The sequence below is a fragment of the Bolinopsis microptera genome, chromosome 4 (genome assembly GCF_026151205.1).
Source record: "Bolinopsis microptera isolate Bmic1 chromosome 4, MBARI_Bmic_1.0, whole genome shotgun sequence".
NCBI lineage: Eukaryota > Metazoa > Ctenophora > Tentaculata > Lobata > Bolinopsidae > Bolinopsis > Bolinopsis microptera.
The window spans coordinates 11,184,850-11,198,721 of record NC_087075.1 but is presented as its reverse complement, the minus strand read 5'-3'; the positions used below and the strand labels follow the sequence as shown (position 1 = coordinate 11,198,721).

Below are 13,872 nucleotides of genomic sequence, written 5' to 3'. Positions count from 1 at the left end.
TTATAAGAAGTGGGGCGAGAGGTTACTTTGCTTTATTATTTACACTTGTTTAATAATTCACTATAAGAAGTGGGCAGCGAGAGGTACTGTTCTTTATTATTTACACTTGTTTAATTTAATTAAGAGAGGTACTGTTGCTTTATTATTTACAACTTGTTTATAAGAAGTGGGGCGAGAGGCACTGTTACTTGTATTATTACACGTGTTTATTAAGAAGTGGGGCGAGAGGTAACTGTTTGCTATTTTTAACAATTCGTGAGTCCTCCTTTTCATTTTATTTGTCGTTTGAACTTATGGCTAAGTTTCTTTTAGGAAGTAACGATAAAGATTTTATTTTATTGCTGGTAGAATTTCATACTTATATCAAATATAATCCGTGTTTTTAACGATATTTCTAGAAAGGTAACAAAGAACTAGTGGGTGACAATGAACAAGTTTTATCGAACCTTATTTTCTCTCGTTTAAAAATGTATTATTGAATCACTTTAATCTAACGATTAATATTTAGCATAATTAATAAGGCGCAGTATTTTGATTATAATTGATTTTTAGCTACCGAATAATATTGAATTCTATAGCAAAGCTCAGATAAGTGTTATAGTTATTGTTACTCATCTTCCTATCATTGATGAAATCGTTTTACTAAAAATTTTGACTCTTTTCATGCATCAAGAATTTCAAATATTCAATTTACACAAAAATAGTCAATATTTAAAGAATACCCAATCTTTCCGAATCGTAATTAAAGCTGAAAACAAGCTTAACATTAAAAGTATTATGGCAAAAACTCTGATCGTTCGAACATGAATGTATTTAGAATTGTCTAAAAACAAATAAAAATCACATCCAAATCAAATACACCAGAACTATTCATGTCATCTTTGTAAACATTCCATAATGAAACAATATAATCAAGAACTCAACCACAAAAAACAAAGGTTCATATCCAGTCTGAATAATGGTAATTAGACGACTAGTATATCCTTGATACGAATGTCGATTGTAAGAGAACCGATATCCTTTCCTTTCCACTTCAGGTGAACTGTCTGGTTGTTTAAACTGTCCTCTGCGGCCGGGTTAAAGGTCCCCTAAAATTAAAGTAGTAATTAAAAATATAATTATATTGAAACTTGGTTAAGTGAGAATTTATAATTACCATGAAAACAATTTAAACGGTAGATCCATTGGGTTTATTGGGTTACTAAATAAATTCAAACAGTTTTTAACAGATAGCTTATAGTGTCCACTAATGCGAAAAAAGTGACGAAAACATTAATAAGATATTCAAAAATTTGTTGAACAACACTTACAGATCCAACTTCATCATCATCACCAATATCATCCTTGTCCATGAGATCAAACTTGAATCTGAAAGTTTCACGTTTATCAAGGAGTTTCAATCAATCACCACTAAGTGACGAACAGTTTTAGTAACACTTTGGATTTCTACACATATCAGTTGTTAACAGAGGTGTAGGAATGATTTTCTTCATTTTTCAGATCCTGGCCTCACGACAAATCGGGATTTTTTCAGTTCTCCGCGTCAAATTGCGCATTTTCCTTTAAATCTGAAGACCAAATTCGCGTACTTTCCTTTAAATCTGTGGGCCAAATATCACGTTTTCTATAATTAGCATGAAACATGAACAAAAGTAGTTTCCAGAAAACTTTGAAAAATTTTGACTTAGAAAATTTTCGGTCCGAGTCATTCTCAATACGTACCTCTGAAAGCAGAGCTCCCGCTTCCGAGCTCGTATTGCGAAGGGGAGGCCTGCCTTCCGAGATCGCATTACAAAGGGGAACCCTCGAGTCCAAAATCGTATATCGAACTTCGAAAACCGAAAAAAATATTTGCGGCCTAAAATGATCAGGGTAGTAGCATGAAACATGAACAAAAGTAATTTCCAGAAAAACTTTGAAAAATTTTGACTTAGAAATTTTTTTTCCCCAAAAATTTTTAGAAACTTTTTTAAAAATCTAGACACTTATTTTACTTCGGAGTATTCCAACAGCCATATTGTTACACAAGTGCAACCAGCCAATTACAGGAAGCCGAAGGATTTGTTTTTAGCCAGTGACGGTTAAGGTAGTGTGTACCATACTTTCTTCGCCCGAGACTTTGCTGCAATGTGCAGCTCCTCATTTAACCCTCACACCCGATTTCTCGAGTATTCGGCTGAGTAGACCGGGGGGCTGCATAGACCGCTCACGATCCTTAGCTGAATGTCAACGACACTCACCCCACGACCAGGCAGACAGTGGGATTTGAACCCGCAACCTCACGATTGCAAAGCTGGCTAACCAACTGCGCTACCTGTCCGTGAAAAAAAAAACCTAAATTAAAAAGTTGGCCCCTTTTGGCCCCTTGCCCAGATTTCATGAGGAGGGGGGGGGGGCGATGGCCCCCCCTGCTCCCTACACCCCTGGTTGTTAACTCATTCAAACGATAAAGGGCACATAACGGCGATTCGGCAATTCGGTTATCGCACGGTTATGTGTCCGTCGACAGATTGCCGTACATAACAGACCGTATTTAAATCGGATGTTCTACTCACTGGATAGAACGAGGAGCTCCCTTTGGTTTAATAGTAAATAGTTCGTTCAAAACGCAACTCGTAGCGTTGTCCACAGGTTTTGTCTTACCCAATATCTGACCGTTTCCGTAAAACTGCGAAAAAAAGAATATTATTAAAGGTTTTGAAAACATATATACGGCAGGTTGTTTGCAGTGGCGTAACGAAAGGCCCTGCTGACCCCGCTGTGCAGGGGGGCGCCGTCTTAGGGGGGCGCCAAATCGTCGTTTGAATGTGGGACAATTTCGAAAACTTAGCTAAAGTACTAGCAAAACTGCGCGTTTTGCTCTAGATACACACTTTTTTAGAGATTTTACCGGCGTATTCTCTAAAATCACCTAATTTGTTCAATTTTAGGGAGGGGCACCAAAAGGGGAGGGGGCGCCAACAGGGGGGCGCTTTTTTCGGCAGGGGGGCGCCAACAGGCAACGTTACGCCACTGGTTGTTTGTTCGGTAGATTTTCAGGCAGCAGTTTTCTCACCATTTTTGGTGAGCTGATGCAGTGGGGGAATCAAGTTCTTTCGAATATCTAATGATGCAAAAGATTTTCAATGTCATTATTTTCCCATGCATTTGAATTTAAAGAATAAGGAAGTGCCATAAATTTGAGCAATACAACCATATTATGCTTTTGCTATATTATTAACAGAGCTGCTTAACGTTTACAGATTAAGTAATTAAGTGATTAAGTAATTAATGCTTCATTTGTGAACCTTCTGATTAATTCAAGCAATCCTGTGGGATGGCTTCACCGTCCATGTTATTGCTTCCTGCTATTACTAAACTGAGTAAACATGTATCTAATATTAATCATTAATTGAAAGTCATGGGATTTTAAGTTGAGAGATCTACAAGAAAGCTTGACCGAATAGACGTTATACTGTTATATGCGAGCAGCTTTTAACGGTAAAATGTTCAACTCACGATTACGTAAGGGTCAATTTTTCCGACGACATCAGTTTCTCTGGTGATGTTGTTCACAGAAACAATCGTTATCTCCATTATCTTGGTGGTCTCCACCGCAATACTCCCCTGTAATACCATTAGAAATTCATTTCAAATGTAATCAGCAAATTCTATTTCGTTCGGGGTTATACTTAACAAGACGGTATCAAATAATATGGCAATTAAACGAATTGAGAATTATTAAGCATTAGTGATTAGTTGAAGGAGCGTTAGCGAGGTAACTAATTTTCGTTGCAGTGCAAAACTTGCATTGCAAAACTTATTACAGTTACAAGATAAGAAAAATAATAAGAATCAGATAAGAGTTACAAGATAAGAGTTACAAGATAAGAGTTACAAGATAATAGAGTATGTACTTACATCTGCATTCTTGGGCATGACCTTCTGCTTCTTACTGCTCTTCGTTTTCTTACTGCTAAAAAATCCCATCACAAAACTATGTTAAAACAGCGGAAAACAGCACCTAATAAGATATTGATATTATGAAGTAACTGTAATTCATGCGTGTTGCAGTCTGTTTAAACAATCGATGGACTGGCGCTAAATCAGCCGAATATTTTGTCCAATCACAGAGCTGTTTTAATCAATTTAACCAATCAGAGGGCTGTATTTTGCTGTTTAACTTTAACCTGTAAGGGAGGTGCAGGGAGTGTTGTTTTACAGCTGGGTGTAGGACTGACATAGCCGGAAAACGTATCAATGTAAACAAACAACATTGTGTGATTTCATTCACATTATCTGTGAGATTAGCTTGCTGTCTATCAACCGTAAAATCACTAATACTATTTATCTAGTCAATGAAGTGTTACCAAATTCTATTCCCAATAGGTACCTATTAGGTATGCCCTGATCTAGATGGAATTATGCTGCACATTGTTATTCAGAATCTCTGAGTTTGGCCCATCTTAATTGTTGAGGGGCCGGAAAAATGAAACGGCCATTAAAAATGTATGATGTTCGCTATTTCTATCCCTACATCTTTACTAATACTAAAACTTAAAACCATTCAAACATAATTATATCACAATTATTTTACTGTACAGTTATCCACATTTAAAAAAACCTAATATGTACAAAAACCTAATATGTACATAACGTCCCTGCGAAGCAGAGCAACGATTACCTGGGGACCCCAGGCTATTATGTTCATAAATAAAGATTCGGCGACATGACAGGCTGAGTGCCACCCAGTAAAGCAACGATCGACGACGATGCAAGAATGCTAGTTTGCAAGAATGCTTACTTGGCCGCGCTCAGCCTGTCATTCCGTTAATGAACATGATAGCCTGAGGTCCCCAGGTAACAAAAATGCTAGTTTGCGCGGCGCGTCGAAGCGGCGAAGTCCTCCAATGTCCAAAGGATCAATAAAAAAACATAAAACTAACAACAAATATAGGGCCAATTTGTTTGATACATTACCTTGGGACCTCAGGCTATATCATGTTTATAAACCGAATAGAGATTCGGCGGAATGACAGGCTGAGCGTTGCTCTAACCAGAGCCCTCTCGCTTGCAGTAGAAGGCGACTTGTGAAACAAGCGCGTCACGCAGTACGCGTAGACACATGGCTATGTGAAGGCTGAGCGCGGCCCAGTATTAGTAATTTGATACACTAACCCCTTTTCGCGCGCGGCCTCCGGCCTCCTAATTTGATCCTAATTAGTAGGGTGAGGTTTACCTAACTTGCTAGTTTATTGCTTGCTCCTCTTGCGTGTGCAGGAAGCTTGAAAAGAGCATTGCGGCGCGCACAGGGATTAGCGAGCCAAATCAATAAAGGAAAGAGTTAACCTAATTTTGATAACGATTTTAACTCTTATATAACATCGCATCGTCAATCAATATACTTGTAGGTTGATTGACGATGTCAATCCATCGAAATCGTTACTGCAGGCCGCGGCCCGCGATCAGCCTGTCATTCCGCCGTATATCTATATGTTTATATGGACATGATAGCCTGAGGTCCCGGCCCCAGGTAACAAAATCGTTGCTTTGCTTCGTAGAGCAACGATCGAAGCAAGAATGCTAGTTTGCGCGGCGCGTCGAAACGGCGAAGTCCTCCAAACTTGTAGGTTTATAACCTTATACCAGGACGCGCGCCTAATTGGATTCGTCGACGGTTTGAAACAAATATTTTACGATCAGTATCACCCGTTAATGGTCTACATAATATAAAGATATGAGATATTATGGGATGTTTCCCTGAAATATGTGTATCGATTGACATTTTGTGGTAAATAAAAAATATAATAAAAATTCGGCTTAATTTTATAAATCCCTAGTATTCTGCTTTTCATAAAAAATGATTCAAACAATATACACATAATATAACAATTACCCTATATAAAAATTCAATATAAATTCAATAGAAAACTAAATAGAATTTATAAACACCCTTTAAGTAGTATAAGTAAGCCAGTTTAAAGAACTGGCTCCAAATTTATATCTAATTCTGCTATTTTTACTGCACTACTACTTTTCAACCCTCTCTCTCCTCTAAGAGCTAATTCTGCTTTTCATTGATTCTACTCGATCCCGAAAAAACTTGATTTAATTAAATGTGTTTATATCCAAGCTAAGTTCCAGTGTTTTGAATTATCAACATTTTTTATAGGGTCATTGCTATATTATGTGTATAGTATATTGTTTGAATATTTTATTTTAAAAAAAAAAAAAAAAAAAAAAAAAAAAAAAAAAAAAAAAAAAAAATTATCAAAGCCTATAAACAAGTAAAATATTCCTATTACCCATTAAGTAAAGTAAAGTAAACTTTTGAGGCACTAATTTATACAATGATTCATAATCCCTGAAAATGCATAACGCAATTAGTCAATTAATTGACTAATTGCGTTATGCATTTTCAGGGATTATGAATCATTGTATAAATTAGTACCTCAAAAGTTTACTTTACTTTACTTAATGGGTAATAGGAATATTTTAATTTGCAATTTGGCATTTCAGCGAGTCCTCCTTCAGTGAGTCCTCCTGTTCGTGAGGCACTTGATGCTACTTCCTGAGTTTGAGATACCAGAGCGTTAAGCAGTTTTTAGTTACTCAACAGATATTCATGGATGTTTTCAATGACAGTGGTTTAACTTGGTATTTCACCAACGAGACAACTAGAAGACGGCTTGTGAAGGATACTCTCCAGGAGAGTCTTCTTGATCAGGTCCTGTATACAAATGATGCTCTTGTCAACGGTTGTAAGATCGTTTCTCCGCTTGGTAAGAGTGATCATGTTGGGATACTTGTCGAACTAGTTGTTTCGCCGGATACTAGCAAATGTTTAAAAGAGAAGATTATCAAACCTATATGGGGTAAGATTTCCTCTGAAGAGTTATTAAATTTTAGTTTGAAAAATATCGACTGGGATTATAGTTCTACCAATGATGTTCAAGATATGTGGGCTGAATTACATGGTAAACTGGAGACTGTTGCTGCAGCTGTTCCGACTGCTTCCGTTTATCTCGACAACAGACCTGTCAAGTTGCCATGGAGTACATCTGCACTTAAACGAATGAGAAAGAATAAAGATAAAGCATGGGCTGAGTTTGATATTAATCCATCTGATGTTAATTTTAGTTATGCAAGTAGCAAACAACATACTTATGAAGTAGCAGAAATTAAAGCTAAAGTTAACTATGAAAAGAAAATTACATCTTATCTGAAGCAGAATTGTAAGTCTTTTTACTCTTAAAATCAAATCAAATCAAATCAAAATATAATGACACAAACAGTGGCGTAACGAAGGGCCCTGCTGACCCCGCTGTGCAGGGGGGCGCCGTCTTAGGGGGGCGCCAAATCGTCGTTTGAATGTGGGACAATTTCGAAAACTTAACTAAAGTACTAGCAAAACTGCGCGTTTTGCTCTAAATACACACTTTTTTAGAGATTTTACAGGCGTATCCTCTTAAATCGCCTAATTTGTTCAATTTTAGGGAGGGGCACCAAAAGGAGAGGGGGCGCCAACAGGGGGGCGCCTTTTCGGCAGGGGGGCGCCAACAGGCAACGTGACGCCACTGGACACAAACATCATCACACATCATCAAAAATATATCTACTAAAGTTTTAAAAATATCTTAAATCTATTGCAATTGGCCTAAACAACCAAGATAAAATTAATTTTATAAAATTAATCTAATTTACATACTTTCCACTACTATATAAGTTAATAAAGCGTTTCTTAGCAACATGAGGATTACACACAAGATATTCATTGTGCTTCTCTTTATTAGTAGCATAATTTAATCCCTCAATTTTTCCTAATACTTCGTCCGAAACATACCAAAAATGAATATCATTTACGGATCCGTTTAAAATAGTCTCTTTTTTGAAAGCTTCTAATCTTATTTTAAAACTTAACACAGTCCCACAATTCTTGACATCCGAGGGGAGTTTGTTCCAATAAGGTCTCACCCTCTCCGGAAGAAAAGAACTGTGGACTTTCTTCATTTTACTGCTACTTTTACTGCATCTACTGTTTGATACCACATTAAAACCAGATCTGCTCATACTGAACAAATCAGCTCCGTAATTGGCCAAACCACTTATCATTTTAAAAGATTCAATGAGGTCCCCACGTATTCGCCGCTCTGCCAGCGTTGTTAAATTGAGGATTTCCAGTCGACGACTGTATGGAAGAGTACCCACCTCGTCAATCAGACGGGTAAACCGCCTCTGGACGCTCTCCAGCTCCAAGATGATCCCCCAACTTCCATGAGCCGCAACTGGACTCCACAATTGAACACAATACTCTAAATGGGGTCTTATTAAAGCTTTGTAAATGGATATCATCACAGATTTTTCCCTGATAATCAGATTTCTAACAATCCAACATATCATTCATCTTATTTACGAAATAAACGTCAAATTAAATCAAGTGTGGTTTCTTTAGATAGAGGAGATGGTACACGCACAGATAGTTCAACTGAGTCAGCTGAGGTACTCGCAAGTGCCTTTAGCTCTGTTTTTGTGCGTGAACCACCTGGCCCTCTCCCTAAAACTGAGAATTTAAGACCTGACAATGAGAGTATTGATGATATTGATGATATGGAAGTCAGCAGTTCTGATATAAATATAAAAAAGCAACTTTTAAAGCTTAACATTTTTAAGAGTTCTGGTCCGGATGGTGTTCATCCGAAGTTGCTGAAATCGCTAGCTTATGACAACAATTTTTTTGAAGCATTAACTAAATTATTTCAAAAGTGTTCAGATACAGGATCTTTACCTGCAGTGTGGAAATCTGCATCTGTTGTAGCATTGTTTAAAAAGGGTATTAAATCGGACCCCTTAAATTATAGACCAGTTTCATTAACGTGTATTTTGTGCAAAGTGTATGAAAAGTTGGTGAGAGCACATGTATTAAATTTTCTAGAACATCGAATTACGAAGCATCAGCATGGATTTGTTAAGGGTAAATCGTGTTTATCTAATCTTTTAGAGACATTTGATGACATTCTTGACATTTTAGATGAAGGTGCCCCGGTTGATCTTCTATACTTTGATTTTAGTAAGGCATTCGACACAGTCCCCTACTTTAGACTTCTGTCTAAATTGGAAGGCTTTGGTGTCAAAGGAAAGGTTTTAGATGTTATTAAAGATTTTCTGACAGACAGGACTATGAGGGTTTCTGTAGAAGGACAATGGTCCGAGGTTAAACATGTTTTATCTGTTGTTCCTCAGGGGTCAGTTCTAGGCCCTCTCCTATTCATTCTGTATATTAATGATTTGCCTGACCTTGTAAAAAATAAGATAAAGTTATTTGCTGATGATCTTAAATTAATTGGTAATGCAGCTAACCACGGTAGCGTTGCTGAAGATATCGAAGAATTAGAAGTTTGGGAAAGTATTTGGCTTTTACAATTTAATCCTGCCAAGTGCAAAGTAGTGCACATTAATTTTAACAACAATCCTAATTTAAATTATAAGGTAAATGGTATAGAACTTGAAGTATCTGCACAGGAAAAAGATTTGGGGGTTATTACCCATAGCTCCCTGCTTTGGAACGAACAGATCAAAGCATGTATCGCTAAGGCAAATCGTATGATTTGTTGGATTGTAAGGAATTTAGTTATTAGAGAAAAGGTTGTTATGATTGCTATATATAAAGCTTTAATAAGACCTCATCTTGAGTATTGTGTCCAATTGTGGAATCCACCTGCGGCTCATGGAAGTTGGGGGACTGTTTTGGAGCTGGAGAGCGTCCAGAGGCGGTTTACCCGTCTGATTGATGAGGTGGGTACTCTTCCTTACAGCCGTAGACTGGAAATCCTCAATTTGACAACGCTGGCAGAGCGGCGAAGACGTGGGGACCTTATTGAAGCTTTTAAGGTTATTAATGCTATGACTGATTATGGTTCAGACTTGTTCAGACCAAGCAGATCAGGTCTTAATCTGGTTTCATCCAATAGATGTAGTAAAAGTGTGACAAAGGTCAAGAATATCCAGAAGTCTTTTCTCCCGGAGCGAGTTATTCCATATTGGAACAAACTCCCTCCGGACGTCAAGAACTCTGTGACAGTTTTAGGTTTTAAAATTAAATTAGAAGGATATAAGATAGATATGATTTCTAAAAGTATTACAAATGATTGTTTTTTTTGGAATGTTTCTAATGAAGTTTTAGTAAGAATTGAGGGAGCCAGTTATGTCAGTAATAAAGAGAAACATAACAATTATCTTTGGTTCCAACCTTTATGTGGCAAAGAAGCGTTTTATAAATCTTTATTCCACTGGGAAGTTTTTAAAATAGGATAATGTTTTTGATGAAATTGTTTTTAAATATTGTATTTAATAATTAATTAATGTTGGTGGGGAAATATGTATTATATATTTTTTCACACAGTGCGATGATAGTTTGTAGACATGTGTGATGATGTGATGTCATAAATTTTACTTTACTTTACTTTACTTTACTTTAAGCAGCTTCGGGAGAAAGTTAGTTAATGCAATCCTTCATAACAATGTTGTTTCTAAATGAGATCCTGTCGTCATATCAAGCAAGCTTATCAGACCTGTTACTTTCCTGACATCAGACATACCCCTCTCTTGTGCGTTTGTTACCCATAACCTATGATTGAAAACCACTACTGTGCAGAGAGCGTTTGTGTGATCAGGCCGGAACTCAACCCCGATTTATCATACTCATCAGTTTACTGTTTTGTTTTAATTTACCCCGACCAGTGATGTGTGGAAATATGGGTTTTATTGTCGTGTCATTATTTTCAGCAAAAACCTATATTTGCAAGTATTCATTTTATTTGACTTTCAACTCAAGTCCAATCTTCTTTATATCATCATGTAATTAGAACTTTCTAGCTAGTTATATTTTAGGTGAGACATACAATCTGCCATCCGGATGTATAGATATGTAGCTGCAGCAACAGTAGGCTTAACAGCCACAGCAGTTGGTCTGACACGCCCATCCACAAAAAGTGTACTACAGGAGTTCAAATCGAACATAAGCTCTTTGTTTTACTATCCTGAAGAACTTGAAGCAGCTAACAAATGGCCAAATGTTGGGAGACTTTCAATAACTGCTAAAGCAAAAGCGCTGACTTTCGAAAGTGTTGCTGATCTTGATCTTGAGCAAAGTGCTATCAAGAGAAGAAATGAAATAATGAAGTATGGATATCCAACCATGGATAATCTTAAGCAGTTGAATGACCATGTTCTAGCATACAGCAATGTACACAAAGGACCTCTTTGGGTTTGTGAACATCTAACGGATTACAATATCAACTTCAATAAATCAGTTAGCCGATCAGCATCTAAGTTCGTCCCAGACAGCAGTGTGCACCCAATGTTTCGAGCTTACAATAGTGATTTTTTAGGAAGTGGATTTGACAGGGGACACTTAGCTGCAGCTGCAAATCATAAAAATTCCCAACTTGCAATGAATGACACCTTTTATCTCTCAAATATCTGTCCCCAAATTGGGAAGGGTTTGAACAGGTCTAAATGGAATGAGCTGGAAAAGCGAGCAAGGGCTCTAGCAAGAAAGCACACGTCAGCACATGTTTTGACTGGCCCATTATATCTTCCCACAGTTATAGGAAATGAAAAGTTTGTTAAGTATAAATTAATTGGTGATAACAATGTTGCAGTTCCAACACACTTTTTCAAGGTCATAGTTGCAAGAACTCAAAAAGGAGGTTTCATTTTAGAATCATATGTGATGCCAAATGAAGAAATCAGAGATGACATTGCCATTTCCTCTTATTTAGTTCCAAAAAGTGCTATTGAAAGAGGGGCTGGTTTCATGATATTTGATTACATCGCTGATAGCCAGTACTGCAGAATAAATGGTGTTTCAAATCCTGCCTTTATAGAAACGAACTGAACTCATCAATGTTGCAGTTTATCTGATTGATGTAAAACTGTCATGCTAATTTTCATGTTGCAAGTTGTAAGATTACTTCAGTGGTTGACCCTCAGAACATCAAAGAATCGAGGTAAACGTAGAAGAAAGAATTAACTTAACTTGATAATTCATTTGGCACAGTACAGTACACGATAAGCTGTGTTCCTTTAATTTATCCATCACAGCATGAATGGTTCATTCAATTAGTTGATAGGTCTCAATTGTGTTAATTTATAATGTTAAATTAATTATTTTATACTCTATAGTAAGATCGCTGTCTTATTTTTTTAAAAATTGTAATTTCTTTCAACTTCATAATTATCCAATGATCAAAAATTTAAGATACATCATTTTTCAACTCATCAAGGCAATGGTATGCTTTATATTTCAGGGATACTTTAATAATCAAAATTGATTGATATATTAATACTATTATATTAGGTAGCATGACCATGGAGGTGGATTTAGATCGTGAATTGATGAACTCATTTAAAACCATGAACACAACAGACCGTGATGTTTTAATAAATGAATTCCTCAGAGTGAGCACTTGGCATATTGTTTCACTGAATCTATCTGTTTTTATGAACTTGATGTACTATATTGCCAAATCAAGTGCTACATTATAGTGACTAGACTCTGAAGAAACATTTATTCAGGTTTTGGGTAGTCAACCTAATGCCACGGAGGGTGAATTTTATCTTGATATGGCTAATTGGAATTTACAAGAGGCGGTGTCAGCTTGGATGGATGTTCATCACCCCCGCAATAATCCTCTTGCCATGAGATTTATACAGGTAATGTTTTAGTCAACATTCTCATACTACATTATTTAATTTTAATGAATGAGTGCCCAAAGCACTCAATCCTAATGAGCAAATTGTCACTCATGCTTAAAGTTCAAAATCAATTTTCAACGGAACATGTAAGTTTATATAAACCATATGATTCTAATTTAAGTTTGATATTAAAATGGCAACTGACCTAAACCATCAAAACTCCTGACAGGACATCACAATTGGGGAAGGGGAAAGCATACCACCTAACACAAAGTTCACGAAGACATGGAGAATCCGCAACATAGGGAACGAAACTTGGCCTGCTGGATGCACACTAAGGTTTACTGATGGTGACCAACTCTCTACTTACACTCAGGTTTGAAATCCTTGTGCTGGGGAGGTATTTTTTTTAATTTGAAAATTCAATTAATTATTATATATATAAATCAAGCGTTACATTTCAGCCATGCAAAATTACAATGACATATTTTGATAAACTAATCGATAAATGGTACTGCAATATAAGTTGCTTAATGTTTGGCCGGATGACAACTAACTGAAAGAGAAAAATAAACTTGATTACATAATAATTAATTCGGCTGAACCAACACATAGCAAGAGCCACATTAACGTTGGGGCCGTATCTTGTGTTATGGTGGTAACATTTCTTTACAGAAATTCTCATTCCAGCCACTATGCACTGTACATTTAGTACATTTTACCTAGTCTTTTCCCAACAGGTATCTGTAGGACCAGTGTCTCCTAACGCTGAAGTTGATATAAGTGTAGAGATGTGCTCACCCCCAGATACAGGAATGTTCCAGGGAAAGTGGAGAATGTGCAACCCTGGAGGCAACTTCTTCGGAGGTCAGACATCTTCTAACTTCTTATTCATTAAATATATTGTATAGTGCTTCAGTCTTCAAGGCAGTTGTAGTACACCCAATTCAAATTAGAATAATATTTTCAAATATGATTGTTTTAAAAAATAAACAGAACGTTATTCAATACACATTGAAGTAGTTCTGAAACTTAATCACCTATCTCAGATGCAATATGGGTGATAATATGTGTAGATACTGGCGGTGTCCTGGGAGTAACACAACAACTTAATTCCTCCTCATTTGATTTCCACAACAATTCCGCAGATTCCAACTTTTCTAATCCCTTCAACATGGGCATGGTTAGTACTTCTAG

The 13,872-nt window shown here is 36.7% G+C and overlaps 3 protein-coding genes across 3 annotated transcripts in view; 2 read left to right on the top strand and 1 right to left on the bottom strand.

Annotated features, from left to right (window-relative positions):
- LOC134814219 (protein ILRUN-like) overlaps positions 1 to 13,872 on the top strand; it is a 97,438-nt gene that overhangs the window by 80,604 nt on the left and 2,962 nt on the right. The window contains exons 2-6 of the mRNA XM_063822284.1: positions 12,336 to 12,438; positions 12,556 to 12,693; positions 12,905 to 13,051; positions 13,416 to 13,542; positions 13,725 to 13,858. Coding sequence (XP_063678354.1) covers positions 12,343 to 12,438; positions 12,556 to 12,693; positions 12,905 to 13,051; positions 13,416 to 13,542; positions 13,725 to 13,858 — 642 coding nt within the window. The 5' untranslated portion in view covers positions 12,336 to 12,342. The remainder of the gene's footprint in view (positions 1 to 12,335; positions 12,439 to 12,555; positions 12,694 to 12,904; positions 13,052 to 13,415; positions 13,543 to 13,724; positions 13,859 to 13,872) is intronic.
- Positions 324 to 4,030, bottom strand: LOC134814407 (uncharacterized). Its single transcript, XM_063822500.1, has 5 exons — positions 3,901 to 4,030; positions 3,499 to 3,606; positions 2,556 to 2,668; positions 1,311 to 1,368; positions 324 to 1,088 (listed from the first exon to the last, which is right to left on the bottom strand). The coding sequence occupies exons 1-5, from the start codon at positions 3,967 to 3,969 to the stop codon at positions 966 to 968; spliced, it is 471 nt and encodes a 156-aa protein (XP_063678570.1). The 5' UTR covers positions 3,970 to 4,030; the 3' UTR covers positions 324 to 965.
- Positions 10,877 to 12,165, top strand: LOC134814011 (endonuclease G, mitochondrial-like). The gene has a single exon (XM_063821971.1). The coding sequence runs from the start codon at positions 10,892 to 10,894 to the stop codon at positions 11,873 to 11,875; it is 984 nt and encodes a 327-aa protein (XP_063678041.1). The 5' UTR covers positions 10,877 to 10,891; the 3' UTR covers positions 11,876 to 12,165.

Bases quoted from the DNA above. Each gene is read 5' to 3' on its own strand.
- LOC134814407 (XM_063822500.1), bottom strand. From the start codon at position 3,969: ATGGGATTTTTTAGCAGTAAGAAAACGAAGAGCAGTAAGAAGCAGAAG. The intron at 2,669-3,498 runs GTGAGTTGAACA...TTTTTTTCGCAG, and splicing joins AAATTGACCCTTACGTAATC to TTTTACGGAAACGGTCAGAT. The intron at 1,089-1,310 runs GTAAGTGTTGTT...CTTTAATTTTAG, and splicing joins ATGATGATGAAGTTGGATCT to GGGACCTTTAACCCGGCCGC.
- LOC134814011 (XM_063821971.1), top strand. From the start codon at position 10,892: ATGTATAGATATGTAGCTGCAGCAACAGTAGGCTTAACAGCCACAGCA.